This window comes from Falco cherrug, chromosome 3, assembly GCF_023634085.1.
Source record: "Falco cherrug isolate bFalChe1 chromosome 3, bFalChe1.pri, whole genome shotgun sequence".
NCBI lineage: Eukaryota > Metazoa > Chordata > Aves > Falconiformes > Falconidae > Falco > Falco cherrug.
The window spans coordinates 103,409,197-103,421,571 of NC_073699.1; the positions used below are offsets into that span (position 1 = coordinate 103,409,197).

The 12,375-nt window shown below is 40.5% G+C and overlaps 1 protein-coding gene across 1 annotated transcript in view; it reads left to right on the forward strand.

Annotated features, from left to right (window-relative positions):
- CTDP1 (CTD phosphatase subunit 1) overlaps nt 1-12,375 on the forward strand; it is a 112,070-nt gene that overhangs the window by 6,473 nt on the left and 93,222 nt on the right. The window contains exon 2 of the mRNA XM_055704577.1: nt 9,341-9,424. Within this exon, the coding sequence (XP_055560552.1) occupies nt 9,341-9,424 (84 nt within the window). The remainder of the gene's footprint in view (nt 1-9,340; nt 9,425-12,375) is intronic.

Here is a 12,375-nt window from a genome sequence, read left to right on the forward strand (position 1 = left end):
CATTCAGAGAACCATCTAGATCCAGAAGGACTTCTTTCTGTTGTGTGTTCCTATGGAAAAGGTGGCAGTATACCATGTAGATTACTTCTTATCAACACATCAATTTTTTTGTAGTATGCCCTTTTTTAAAGAGAGGATGGGATAATGGGATATTGCCAGGCCACTATTTCACTAATAATCTTAAAAAAAACCCCAACACTTTCCTACAATTTTTTTTGAGAAAAATATAGGACATAGTGTATGGATAGGCAGTGATTTAGACATTTAGAGTAGAACTGAATAATGCTGATTTGTGTGCATTGTAGTTCTTCCTAGTTTAAAAATTGCATCCAAAACTTGGCAGTATTCAGCTGGGGTGTAAGGCAAAAGGTCTCGGTGCAGGCTGGGTGAACTGTGTGAATCCCCATTCACAGGGGAGAGGTTGAATGGGCAGTTCTAACTGAGGAAGGCATCGCTCAACAAGAAGGGAACTTAACTAACTTTCCAAGTAACTTCGCAGCTACTTATAATACCTCCCCTTTATGTGCTGAGTGGCCTTCTAAACTGTTGCACTCTAGTTTCAGAGTGTGTGTTGGGATTCTGGGCTCGTGTGATGCTGCTGGATGTCCTGACAGGCGTGCAATGTCACGTGGCTCTTGCCAAATGTGGAGCTGCTGCTCCTTGATCTAAATGCTGCTGCATAACTTGTGCAGTGTTGTTCATAATTGCTTTTAAGGATGTTAAGAGTTATTAAATTTTCCTATATAACTGTGTTCATTTGGCTTAACAGCAAGTCCCAGAGGAAAACCTATGCAGAGGGTAGTGTCACAGTAAGTTTGTCACAGTATCAATAAAGGAAAAGGAGAGGAGGAAGCTGTTACATTTGAGGATTCTGCATCCTACAGTAAGCTGCTTCACATTTTATTTGTTGTTTGGAAGTAATAGACAGAGGGACCATGATTGCTTAACTGTCTTGTTCTAAGAAGATGGTGATAAAATGTTTGGAGAAAGTGTAATGCCCGTACATCACAAGGCTCTCCCAGATTTGTTATGAAGCAGCAAAACCCACGTATATATAGCTTTGCTGCAGGCTGTGTGTGTGTCAGACTGTCTCTTCCTCGGTCATCTTTCTCTGCTTTGGTGTCCAGGCCGTGTTGGCGTTCATCTGTAGCTGCTGCTCTAGAAGTGTGCCTGCAGGTGCAGAAGGCAAACCAGATCTGTTCAGGTAATCACAGGTGATCTTGGCTGGGGGTGGGAGTGCAGTGGTAAGTTGGTCTGAGATAAGGGGAAATTGTTTGCCTTTCCCTGGAGAGGTGAGGGATCTGAGAAGGTATACACCTAAACGGAACAGAAAGGAGTCAGAGGTGGGATTAGTCCAGGACTGCTGTCACCTGGTCTTGAGGCAGTTTAGCTGTGTATACTGTTCCTTAACTGATGTGAAAGTTGAAGTGTGGCTTGAGAAGACTGCAGTTCTAGGTTAATTACTCTTCTGTCAGTTAGAAGAATGTACAGTCACAAATGCCAGTGAAGTAGGCAGTGTTTATAATATAGATGTGTATATATATCTATATATGCCACTTGGATGACTCTGATTTTTGATCCTGCTGTCGGATGTTGCTGAACCAGTGAGCTTGTCTTGAAGTGTGTGTGCTAAAAAGCTGCACTTCAGTGGTTTAGAAAATGGATACTGGGATAATGGAAACTTTGTAGAAATGTTTCCTTTGAAAGCTGCAGGTAGGTTTTCTTAGGAGCTGTACCATGCCTCATTCTTCCCTTGACAGCTTTTCCTGTGAGTGAAGTAGTTTCCCTTTTGTTAAAAAAACAAACAAACAAAAAAAACCAAAAAAACCCCACAAACAAACAAAACAAAAACAAACCCAAAAACCTTAGCATTTATTGCTTTTGCTCTGTGATTCTTATACAAGCAGGTGCTGATGGCAGTGGATTTATGAAATGCTGAGAGGGGAAATCATAAAAGATGAAATCCCTTCTTTAGTCTAACAGTGAAAATCCTGGATATTCATATTAAAACTACAGTCACAGTTCATTGGTTTTAGATTTGGATGTGTTCTTAAAGCTACTATGTTTTAACTATTTCAGAACATCTTTTATACCCTGCATAATTCTTACTTTTCTAAGATGTGTTATGTGGTAGAAGGAAGCTGGCTATGATATGTGTTATGTTTCCAGCTGTAACTGACATTAATTAAGACTATTGCTGTGATGTTTATGTGTAGAAATTGCAAATACCTCTTAGATGCTGTCAGCAGTTTGAAGTCCCATGGGGCTTTTCCAATAACGTTTCTACCTTTGGTGTAAAGTACTTATGTTAAGTGTAGTCAGGGAGTCAAAGGATGCGAGTTTACTTTGATTTTACTGTTACTGCATCAACTGGTAGTTGTCTCTTCAGTTAAGAATATGTAATCTGTGTGTAAACACAGAAGTAATTTTCCAGTCTCTATGGCCCTGTGCTGTTGGATGCAGTTCCTCAGCTCTCAACCAGAGTTGTGCTGCAAGTATTTGGGAAGTGCTGTGTGACTGCTAACTTTGCAATCAGAGAGAGGTGGCAGTGGAAATGCAAATGCATAAAATAGTAATGTCACTAGTCGACAATAACTATGGGGGCACGGACTGCGGAACAGTTTGCTGCTTCAGTGGATTATTGGGATGCGACAGCCTATTTTCTTCTCTTTACTGTTAAAAGTACTGCTTAATACTGAAGAAACAAGTTAGAAAGACATGAACTCTTAACTCTGTACTCTTGAATTCATTCTGTATGAACTTCATTGTTTTGAGGGTTTTTTTATGTACAAGTATGGAGAACTATATTCCTACCTTTAAAAAAAAGGTTTGAGTTCTCCCAAATAAGATTTTAGTTTGTTATCTCTGTTTGTTGGGTTTTTTTAATCTTGAACATTTTTAATTCATCTTTGAAAGATTCGCTAGACTTTGTGTAAGGGGCAGGGCAAACTAATTTGCTGCATTTGAACCTTGTTATTGTACGTTGTTAACTTCTGACATGGCTTTTTGAAACGTGTAAGAAGCTCTGCCCATAGATGTGTGCATGGAAGGTTAGAGAGGGTTACCTCCTTCCTTGTAATGCCAACTCTTCTCCAGAGATAAACGGAAATACTTCCTTAAGGCTTGCAAATCATGGAAATAGACTTCATGCTTAAGGCATCTTTTGGGTTATAAATAAAATCCAGAAACTCTGGGCCTGAGTTTCTCATGGCATTCATGACCTACATCTAAACCTGAACAGATGACTTGTCTGAAAAGTAGAAGAAAATGACTTTTCAGCTTTTCTGTTCTAAGATGTTTTAAAGTTCACACACACCTTAACTCATAATGGTGAATAGTTTGTGCTTAATAGAAAAAGAAAAAAAAACCACATAAAAAATCTTGAGGCCCATGATTTCCCCATTAGCTTTGGAGAGCTGAGATGATGCCTTGAAGTGTGAACCTAAGCTTTCACTTGCAGCAGCTGTTATTATATAGTTACTGTAATTAGAAAGGTGTCTTTATCCTGATGTTTGCATCATGCTAGGATAGGGCATGGGTTTGGGGAGTTTTTTGTTTGTTTTGGGGGGGTTTATCAAAATGGCTCCTTGGTTGGGTGAGGCCTTTGGGGCTTATGCATTTTTGAAATACAGCCTTCTCTGCTTGCTTGTTCTGGAGTGTAAATCAAATGAATTCTGTAGAGAACTGATGAGACAAGTCTCTTGCAACATCTGGAGGAGACTGCAGGCCGTGTGTTGCCCATAGCAGCAAGGGCCACATGTACTTGTCATTCTTGGTATTTTTAATCAAATGTTCAAGGACTCTCTTTGCTTCTTTACAGATATTGATGAGGGTTAATTCAATAAATCAATACAATGGGTTAAATATCTAAACTGTTACATGGTGACTTCAAGGCAATTAAGGCTTTGAAAAATCCTTGCTACAGAACTGGAATCCTATGTAACAGAGGGTGTAGTTTGGTGTAAATTGCACTTGAAGGCTCTTTGTGGTGGTTCTAAATGCTGCAGCCACATACCACAAAATGTTCTGGTATAAGCTAACAAAAATACCACTGTTTCACAAATTTATGTAAATTAAACTGTAGAAGCAGGCTTTAAGTTGAATCATACTTCATCTGTCTGCCGTTCTAGTCTTACGACAGCTAAAAGATTGTGTACTCTTATTTGTTCTAGATCAGTTGGTTGATCCAGTAATAATTGGTATTAGTAATCATTGATCTGAGATGTGTTTAGTTGTTATTTTTGCCCCTTGACAATTTGCCATTTACACCCCCTCAAGCATGCTGCAAAAGCTGCCTGGGGGCTTTTGTTCACCTGTACACCAGAATTGCATTTTGCTGCATTTGTATGGGTTTACATCTTTTAATGCTAATTGCAAGGGCATATGGCATCAGATTGAGAACAGTGGCTTTAAGGATGACGGCTTGGGGTATGTGACTTTGTGGTATTTGACATCTTTGTTTATCCCAAACTAATCTGAGGACACCCAGCAGTCTCTTGGCTTTTGAGAGATACTTGTGAGATACAAGCAAGTGCAGGGCAGTAGCTTTGTCTTACAAATTTTGTCTGTTTTCCCATTCTCACCTTTGAAAAACTGCTATATTTTCTATGCCAGTGCATGGTTTCTTGAAAGACTTTGTTAATAAATAAAACTTACATCTCCATGGCACAGAGATGTTCAAGCTAGTCTTGAACAGATCAGTGAAATAAATGCTGGCAAAGTGGCCTCGTTAGTGTGGGGAGAAAATGGGAGTTGTTGAAAGTGCCTCTGCCCTTCCCCAGTCTTGGCACTGTTTGTAAAAACGTTTGCACCACTGATCTTTTCGCATCAGTCATCCTTGCTGGACTCCTCTATCAGCTGCTCTGAGACTTTAAATCGAGCAAAAAGCCTGGTTAGTCCTTCTACCTTGGGAGACTGAAATAGTCCTTTCTGGAAGTGCCAAAGGAAGGGGTGGGCTTTCAGAGGAGACAGGGTGGGGGGAAAAGAAGGTAAGCCATTGCCCTTCTTTGGCAGCAAGCTACTGGAGCAGTTGCTTCTGGAAGTGGAGCCAAGCTATATCAGAAGGCCACAGCTAGCGTGCTAGTTAGACTAGTTCTGAATAACAGAGATAACTGGGTACCTTTAAGGTACAGCTCTGTAGTTTTCTTCAGTGAAGTGATCTGATGGCCATTGTATTCGTGTGCTGCAGCTGGCTGATCCCCCAGCTGCAGGTAGGTGTTCTCCTCCATAAGTCAGCTCAAGAAGTTCTTGCTCCTGTCCTTCTATAACTCTTGCACTTGCTACCGTCATTCTTTGCTGCTGAAAGTGTTAGATCATGCTGAAAAAACCCCAGATTTAAAAAATAATAAAAACTTTAGGGGATTGCTCTTTTGTTTGTGATGGGTTCACTGAAGTGAACCAGTTAACAGGTTGCTACAACTGAGGAGTTGCAAACTGTAGCGTAGCTATAAGAACTTTACATGCTGGCTTTCCTGCTGTAGTTAACCTACTGGGAACCACAGCCATGGTTGTGCTTGATACAAAATTCTTACATTTGGAGTCAGCACTAATGACCAGGCATTAGAATTGGCAAAGGCATTGACTTCCTCTGTTAATTAAAGCAAAATGCTTGTGTTGGGTTTCATGAAAGCTTTCCTTTTTTTTTTTTTTTTTTTTTTCCTTTCCCATGCTGCTGATTGAAAGCAGATATTGCTAAAAGACTTTGGTTTAGAAACAGTCAAAATATGTAAGTATGGAAGCACTGGGAGAACAGTGATAGGCTTATGGTCATCAGCATCCTGAGGCTGTTAGTTAATGTCCCTGTCCATGACTATTGCAACAAAAACAAAATTTTGCTATAATGGCACACCTAGTATCTCTGTTTCTTATTAAAAGCACATCTGGAAAGAATGTGAGTAAGATCCTGGAGTGGGTTTCTTTATTTACTTGTTCAAATTTCACTTAAATCCCATTGTATTTTGATACTTAAAAGAAACTGTGTGAGCAGTTCGCTGTCCTGTTGCAGCCCTTTGGCTCTCAGGGTGCATGTTGGAATGATCTACACCCTTCACAGCCTCCTCCCAAAAAATGTGTGCCTTTCACAGCCCAGCAGCTCATCCTTAGTTCCTGACTCACTTGCATAGTTGTGACTGTAAAACTGAAAAAAACATTTTGCATGTTTTGTGGCAGTTTTCCTTGGAACGTTATTGTTTTAAGTAGCTGATGAGCTCTGCTTATCACCAAGTGGGTCCTGGAGAAGTTTTGGGAGAAAGAGGAGGATGCTGTTAATGCTGCCAGCAGTAGAATATATTGTAATTCTTAAGATTTGGGTGGGGGGAAATCTGTTTCTTCTCTCCAGAAATGGAGTAGGGAGTGGCTCTGTTCAAGTGGGTTTTACTCATGACCCAGAGAAGAGAACAAGCAGAAACCAGAACCCCTATTTGGTATGTGTAGCCATTTAAAAATAGACATGCACACTTTGATTCAGCTTGCTCTTATCTGATAATTGTCTTGGATCTTGGCCACTATATCTTGAAAGTCCCTCACTTCCAGCAGTAAAAGGAGTGTTTCCAGTCCTGAAACTCAAAAAGGTAATCTAGCTTGAGTTCCATGTTTGTTCTTCCATAGTATAGTCCTTTTTAGTAATTAAAGCATATGTGCAAAAATTTTAAGTGAATAAAATACCTAAGTTTGCTTAAACCTTAGTATGAGTTCAGGCCTTCTTTCTGCAGCATTAAGTAGTATGTGGGGGTTTTGGGGTTTTTCCTCTGGGAGAAGTCTGCTTAAAATCCTGACAGCTGTACTTGAAACTTGACCGGCTTGGTAATATGGTGTTCAGAAGTTTGCCAGTGCGCTGGAGTTCTTCCTCTGCTCTTTGTGTTAAATGTCATAACAGGGAATGGTGTGGCAGAGGGCTTGGTATCATGTACTTATCTCCAGCAAGCATCGTAAAATTAAGTGTTGTGGTCATATTTAAGTGTGCAGGGGCAGAACTGATACTTAGTGGTGCTGTTTGGTATGTGATAAGGCGTAGTGGTGCTGTTTAGGAACAGTATTGATAAATAATTTAGTACTCATAATTTTCTTGAAAGAATTTCTGCTCTGTTAAAATCAAAAGGATTAGTTGATGTGTACCTGTATGTGAATGGAAATGCTTGTATGCCTGAATTTGAATCATACTTCAGCCCAGGAGTATACCAGCTCCTCCGGTCTCATTCCTGGAATGTGACGTTACCTTGGATGCAAAGCAGAGAATGCCTGAAGATATTTTGGCTTCTAAGCTGGCATCAAAAGATGCAAGTTTGCTCCTGAACTGCTGAAAACCAATTAAACTGGGGTAAAACTTCAGTCATTGTAAACTCTTACGCACACTGCTGTAGCTTGTTTCACGGCAGGGTTGGGGGTGGCCTCTTAGGTGTTTTGTGTAGTTTCAGGTTCCTACACTGAACACGGGTTGAATATGAGCAGTCCTGACGTGGTCGTTAGTGTGAGTTAGTAGCATGAAAAGAAGGAGTTTAGCTGTGAACCAAGGTAAAAGACAGCAAGACAGACATACTGTCAGAGGGAAGCTCAAATGAAGTAACGCAAACACAGGGGGATGAGAGGACAGCTAAATAATCAAACAGTGGATTGCCAGTAGCGACGGGCCACAAAAATAGCTTGTCTTACCCTCAGCACAGGCATTAACTGCAGTTTTGTTAGCAATCATTGGTTTTCTGATCATTGAGAAATGGCTGACACACTGGAAGTGAGCAGTTGCAGATGTAATTTGGAAAGTGGGTTTCCTTTTGGAATTCCCAAATGCTTAATAGTCAACAGTATGAATGAGAGATGTAAGCATGCAAAGCAGTTTTCTTCCTGGTGCTGTCTGCTTACTGCAATGCAGACTTGAACCTAAAGAGAAAACACTACAACCAACTCATGAAAGAGCTTGGATTTTGTTTTTTTAGCTGCTTGACTTTTTTTATTTTTCTGCGATACTAGAGAGATGCTGCAGGTCATAGTCACAGAGTTGGGGAAATTTTGTGGTAGCTAAACTATATCTATTTATTAGAGTTTAAAAAAAAAAAAAGCTTAGTCTGAAAGATCAGCTCTTTCAACTGTATTAAGAGAATTCTCCCCCCCCCTTTTTTTTTATGGTGAATGTTGAAGTAATTGAGAGAAAACAAATTATGAGATTTTTCAAGACCCTGAATTTCGAGAACTGAATTTTAATTAAAGGAGTACTTCACTTGGATCATTCAACTGAAAAACATATTTTGTCTTCTAAGCGGTTTGGAATATTAAAGGTCACACTTCTCTGCATTTCAAGCTCCACTTTCTGGTGTGTTTTAGCCTTTTGCATGTCTTTATTGCAAATTGTGGCAATCCAAGGCTTAAGGTCAAAATTTAATATATTTTTGTGAGAAGACTGAAGCAATGTATGTTTCTATCATGACACAAAAAAAATAATAATAAATAATAACGGAACCATCATGGAATTCATCCCCCCACGCCGGGCCCTGTCAGGGCCGCCCCTGGAGCCCTGGGCTCAGCTCTGGGCCCCTCGCTGCCAGAGGGACGCTGAGGGGCTGGAGCGTGTCCAGAGCCGGGCAGGGGCTGGGGAAGGGGCTGGGGCACAGGCTGAGGGGGGAGGCAGCCTGGAGAGGAGGGGGCTCGGGGGGGCCCTGATGGCTCCCTACAGCTGCCTGACAGGGGGCTGTGGGCAGGGGGTCGGTCTCTGCTCCCAGGGAAGGAGCGACAGGAGCAGAGGGAACGGCCTCGAGCTGCGCCAGGGCAGGGTTAGGGTGGGGGTGAGGGGACATTTCTTCCCTGGAGGGGTGGTCAGGCACCGGCACAGGCTGCCCGGGGAGGGGGCACCCGCACTGGGGGCGTTTCAGAGACGTGTGGATGTGGTGCTTGGGGACAGGGTTTAGGTGGCCTGGGCAGTGTTAGGTTTGCAGGTGGGTTTGATGATCTTAAAAGTCTTTTCTAATCAAAATGATTCTCTCCTTCTAAAGTTTCCATATTTGAATGTCATTACTGTGTAGCTCAGTATCATATTAATGGAGAATCATATCTAATTGAATATAAACTGTTTCTGGACAAACACCACTTGTTTTGTTAATATGCTAAAGGCCTTTGCTAAACTAAGGTTAGAAACTGACATGAATACATGCTTTGGTGACTTCTAAAGGCGTGAAATTGAATAATTTAAAAACTTGGAGTCTTTTTCCCCATTTTGGGTTAAAAACATATATCTTAGGGGGCTGACACTGAAATCATAACCAGAAAGGATTCTTTGAACTCTTCCTATCTGCGGTCATTAATCTAAGTGTCTGAAATCAGCCTGCAGTAAACTGAACGCCTACATCTTTTTCAGGGGTGTCCTGGTGAGGCTGGAAGGATGCAGCCATCCTGTGGTTATGAAAGGCTTGTGTGCAGAGTGTGGCCAGGACCTGACTCAGTAAGTATGCTCAGCATTTTTGTCCAGCTTCTCTTCGTTTGTGATTAAGGATCCAAGCTCTGCCTTCTCCCACTTCGTAGAGTGGTTTGGCTTGGAAGGGACCTTAAAGATCATCTAATCCCAACCCCCTGCCATGGGGACACCCTCCACCAGCCCAGGTGGCTCAAAGCTCCACCCAGCCTGGTCCTGAGCCCTGCCAGGGATGGGGCACCCACAGCTGCTCCGGGCAGCCGGTGCTTCACTGCCCTCACAGTGAAGAATTTCTTCCTTGTATCTAATCTACATCTGCCTTTTTTCAGTTTAAAGCCATTGCCCTGTGTTCTTTCACTACATGCCTTTTTACAAAGTCTCTCTCCAGCTTTCTTACAAGCCCCCTTTAGGTACTGAAATGCTGCTGTAAGGTCATCTGTGCTTCTCCATTCTGAGTCTTGGTATTTGTGAATCGTATATATAAGGGTGACCGAAGCTGTAGATATTAGTAGGGAGGGAGAATATTATTTGTACTGCCTAACATAAGTAGGTCTACTCAGAGTGCTCCTATAAGGAAAGTTGAGAGGGAGTTTCCTCTAAAAGGTAAATTTCAGCACAAAGCACTCTTTCACGTTTGCTGCTGCTTCAAAAAAAAAAATCTGTAGAGAACGACTCACAGAATTGTTGCTTAAAGTTGAGTGGTCTGAATATATTAATTCTTGATCACATTATTAGTAGTGTAATCATTCAATAACCTGTGTTTTTTAACTGAAAAATTGTAGGCAGGAATCTGTGTTCCTTGTGGGTAAAACCAACATGTGAAGAGGAAATAGGCAAGATCTGTGCCACTGTTGCAAAGTGTCTTAATTTACGTTTGCTGTTTACACAAGGCAATTGTTTTGTCACCCTGAAATTTTCAAATATGCCCCCTCTTTCTCTTTATATGTCACAATAGTCACAGATACATTATTTAGAATTCTATTTCCTTCTAGCCATTACAAGGATTCATAACAAGGGATATGGGTGAATAAGACGCCATGTGGGTACTTGAGTTACAGCTCATGTTACAAATTTATGACTTAATAACTGTGCATGCTTGCTTTCTGTGGAGATAAATGTAGGGTAACTTACTACCTTAGGTAGAAAATGTAAAGAGCTTACATACAGACGAATTCTCATCACAATGTATCCTGCTTTGCTTTATATGTACTAGTAACTGAGGGTAAAAAGTTCTAAGGTGCATCAACAGTGACTTAATAACCCGAGAGTCTTATCTGTATAGGTGTAAGTAACTGTGAGGTAATATCAGTCTCATTCGTGTGACCTTGCTTCATTTGTACTGTGTCTGAACAGGAGCTAGCTTGTCTCCAGTGCTTTAAATTTAAGGCTTCAGAACTGGTTTCAATTTTTTTTGTGAAATAGTCTGCCATGGAACTAAAGACATTTAAGCCTTAGGCCAAAAATAAAGCAAATTGAAAAGATGATTGTTTTTCTCTTTTGCTCTGTCTCATTGCTAATATAGTTGGTAAAGAGAATGCTTCTTATGTATATCATATTACTAATTCAACAGCTATTGTCCAAAATGGACTATATAGTAGCCTGGATTTTAGAAATAAATATTGCATGCTCACTTCATTTGAAAGGAAATACTTCGGTTTCACTTTAATTCATACCTGCTATTAAGAATTGTTTTGTGAACATTATCCCATAAGCCAGCGCATTGAATATTTAAAATGTTTTGCAATATGTAGCCCAGTTAATGGTTGGATATAACTTCTAATGAAAAGTTGACTTAATATTTTGTAAACAAGTGTTTTTTGGCAAAACAGCAAACCCAGCAAAACGTTAGGATAATAGCAAATAGGGTTTTGCCTGCCTTGAATACTTGATTTTGAGGGTTGAATACAGTCACATCTAAGTCTTGCTTTACTGCTGCTATTTCATTAAAAATCTAGATAAATTCAGGGTATGCAGTGAATTCAGTTCTCTCAGTTAATACTCCTCTACTTCAGATGACTTCCTTTTGTATAAAATGGCTTATACATCTGGAAGAATGTGTTAGGTCTACCGAGCCTGTATCAGAAGGCAATTCAAAAGCATCAGTACTTTTCTTGCTCAAAGAAAAGTGAGTACAGCCAGTTTACCCTCAGCTTGTTGGGTGTTAAGTCCATGGTGCATCCTTTCTGTTCAACAATTCTTACGCTGATTCAACAAGTTGTCTTAAAACAGTTCATCTTTTTTAAAGGCTTATTTAAATACTGTTCAGCGTTACATGTAAGAGGTGTTCTGAACTCTGAAGCAAAGGATGTAGGATGCTAAAATGTGCATGTAAACTTTGGACCAAGTGAAATCTGTCTTTCGTTTCTGGGTGTCAGCGTTTCCAAACACTGTGGTACAGTAAAAGCATATCTGTCTCTGATTGTGTCTGCCTCAACACAGCTCAGTACCACTTTTTTCCTTGGGAGCTTGCTTGTTGTGAAGTGAAAACTGGGTGAAGTTTAACCCTGGCTGTAGGTCTGATACCAAATTTTGTCCTTGGTAGGACAGGTACTTGGGAGAGTGAAAAGATGTGGATGTGTCACATAGGAAAAAATTTGTATGGCAGTATTTTTTTAATGTTGGTGAACCATAAATAATGTCTTTAAAATTAGGAATCAGTTCCCAACAAAGTGATCTGTGTAAGCTGGAAGCTAGTGATACTGACGCTAATGTGGGGTTAGTTTGTCAGTTTTTAGGGAATGTCATACTTGTGTGTATACAGATGCATGCACTCTTATATACAAGGGTGATAAATATTAATACATACAGAATATATATCTGTATATACATGCATCTGTATCACATAGATATATATACAAGTAAGACTGTATAATGTACACATAAATAAAATAAATACAGGCACACACACGTAGTCCCTCATTCTGTTTGTGCCAAAGGGAAAAGCATGTATGGGGACTTTTTGGATGCTTTTCTTGAAGCAG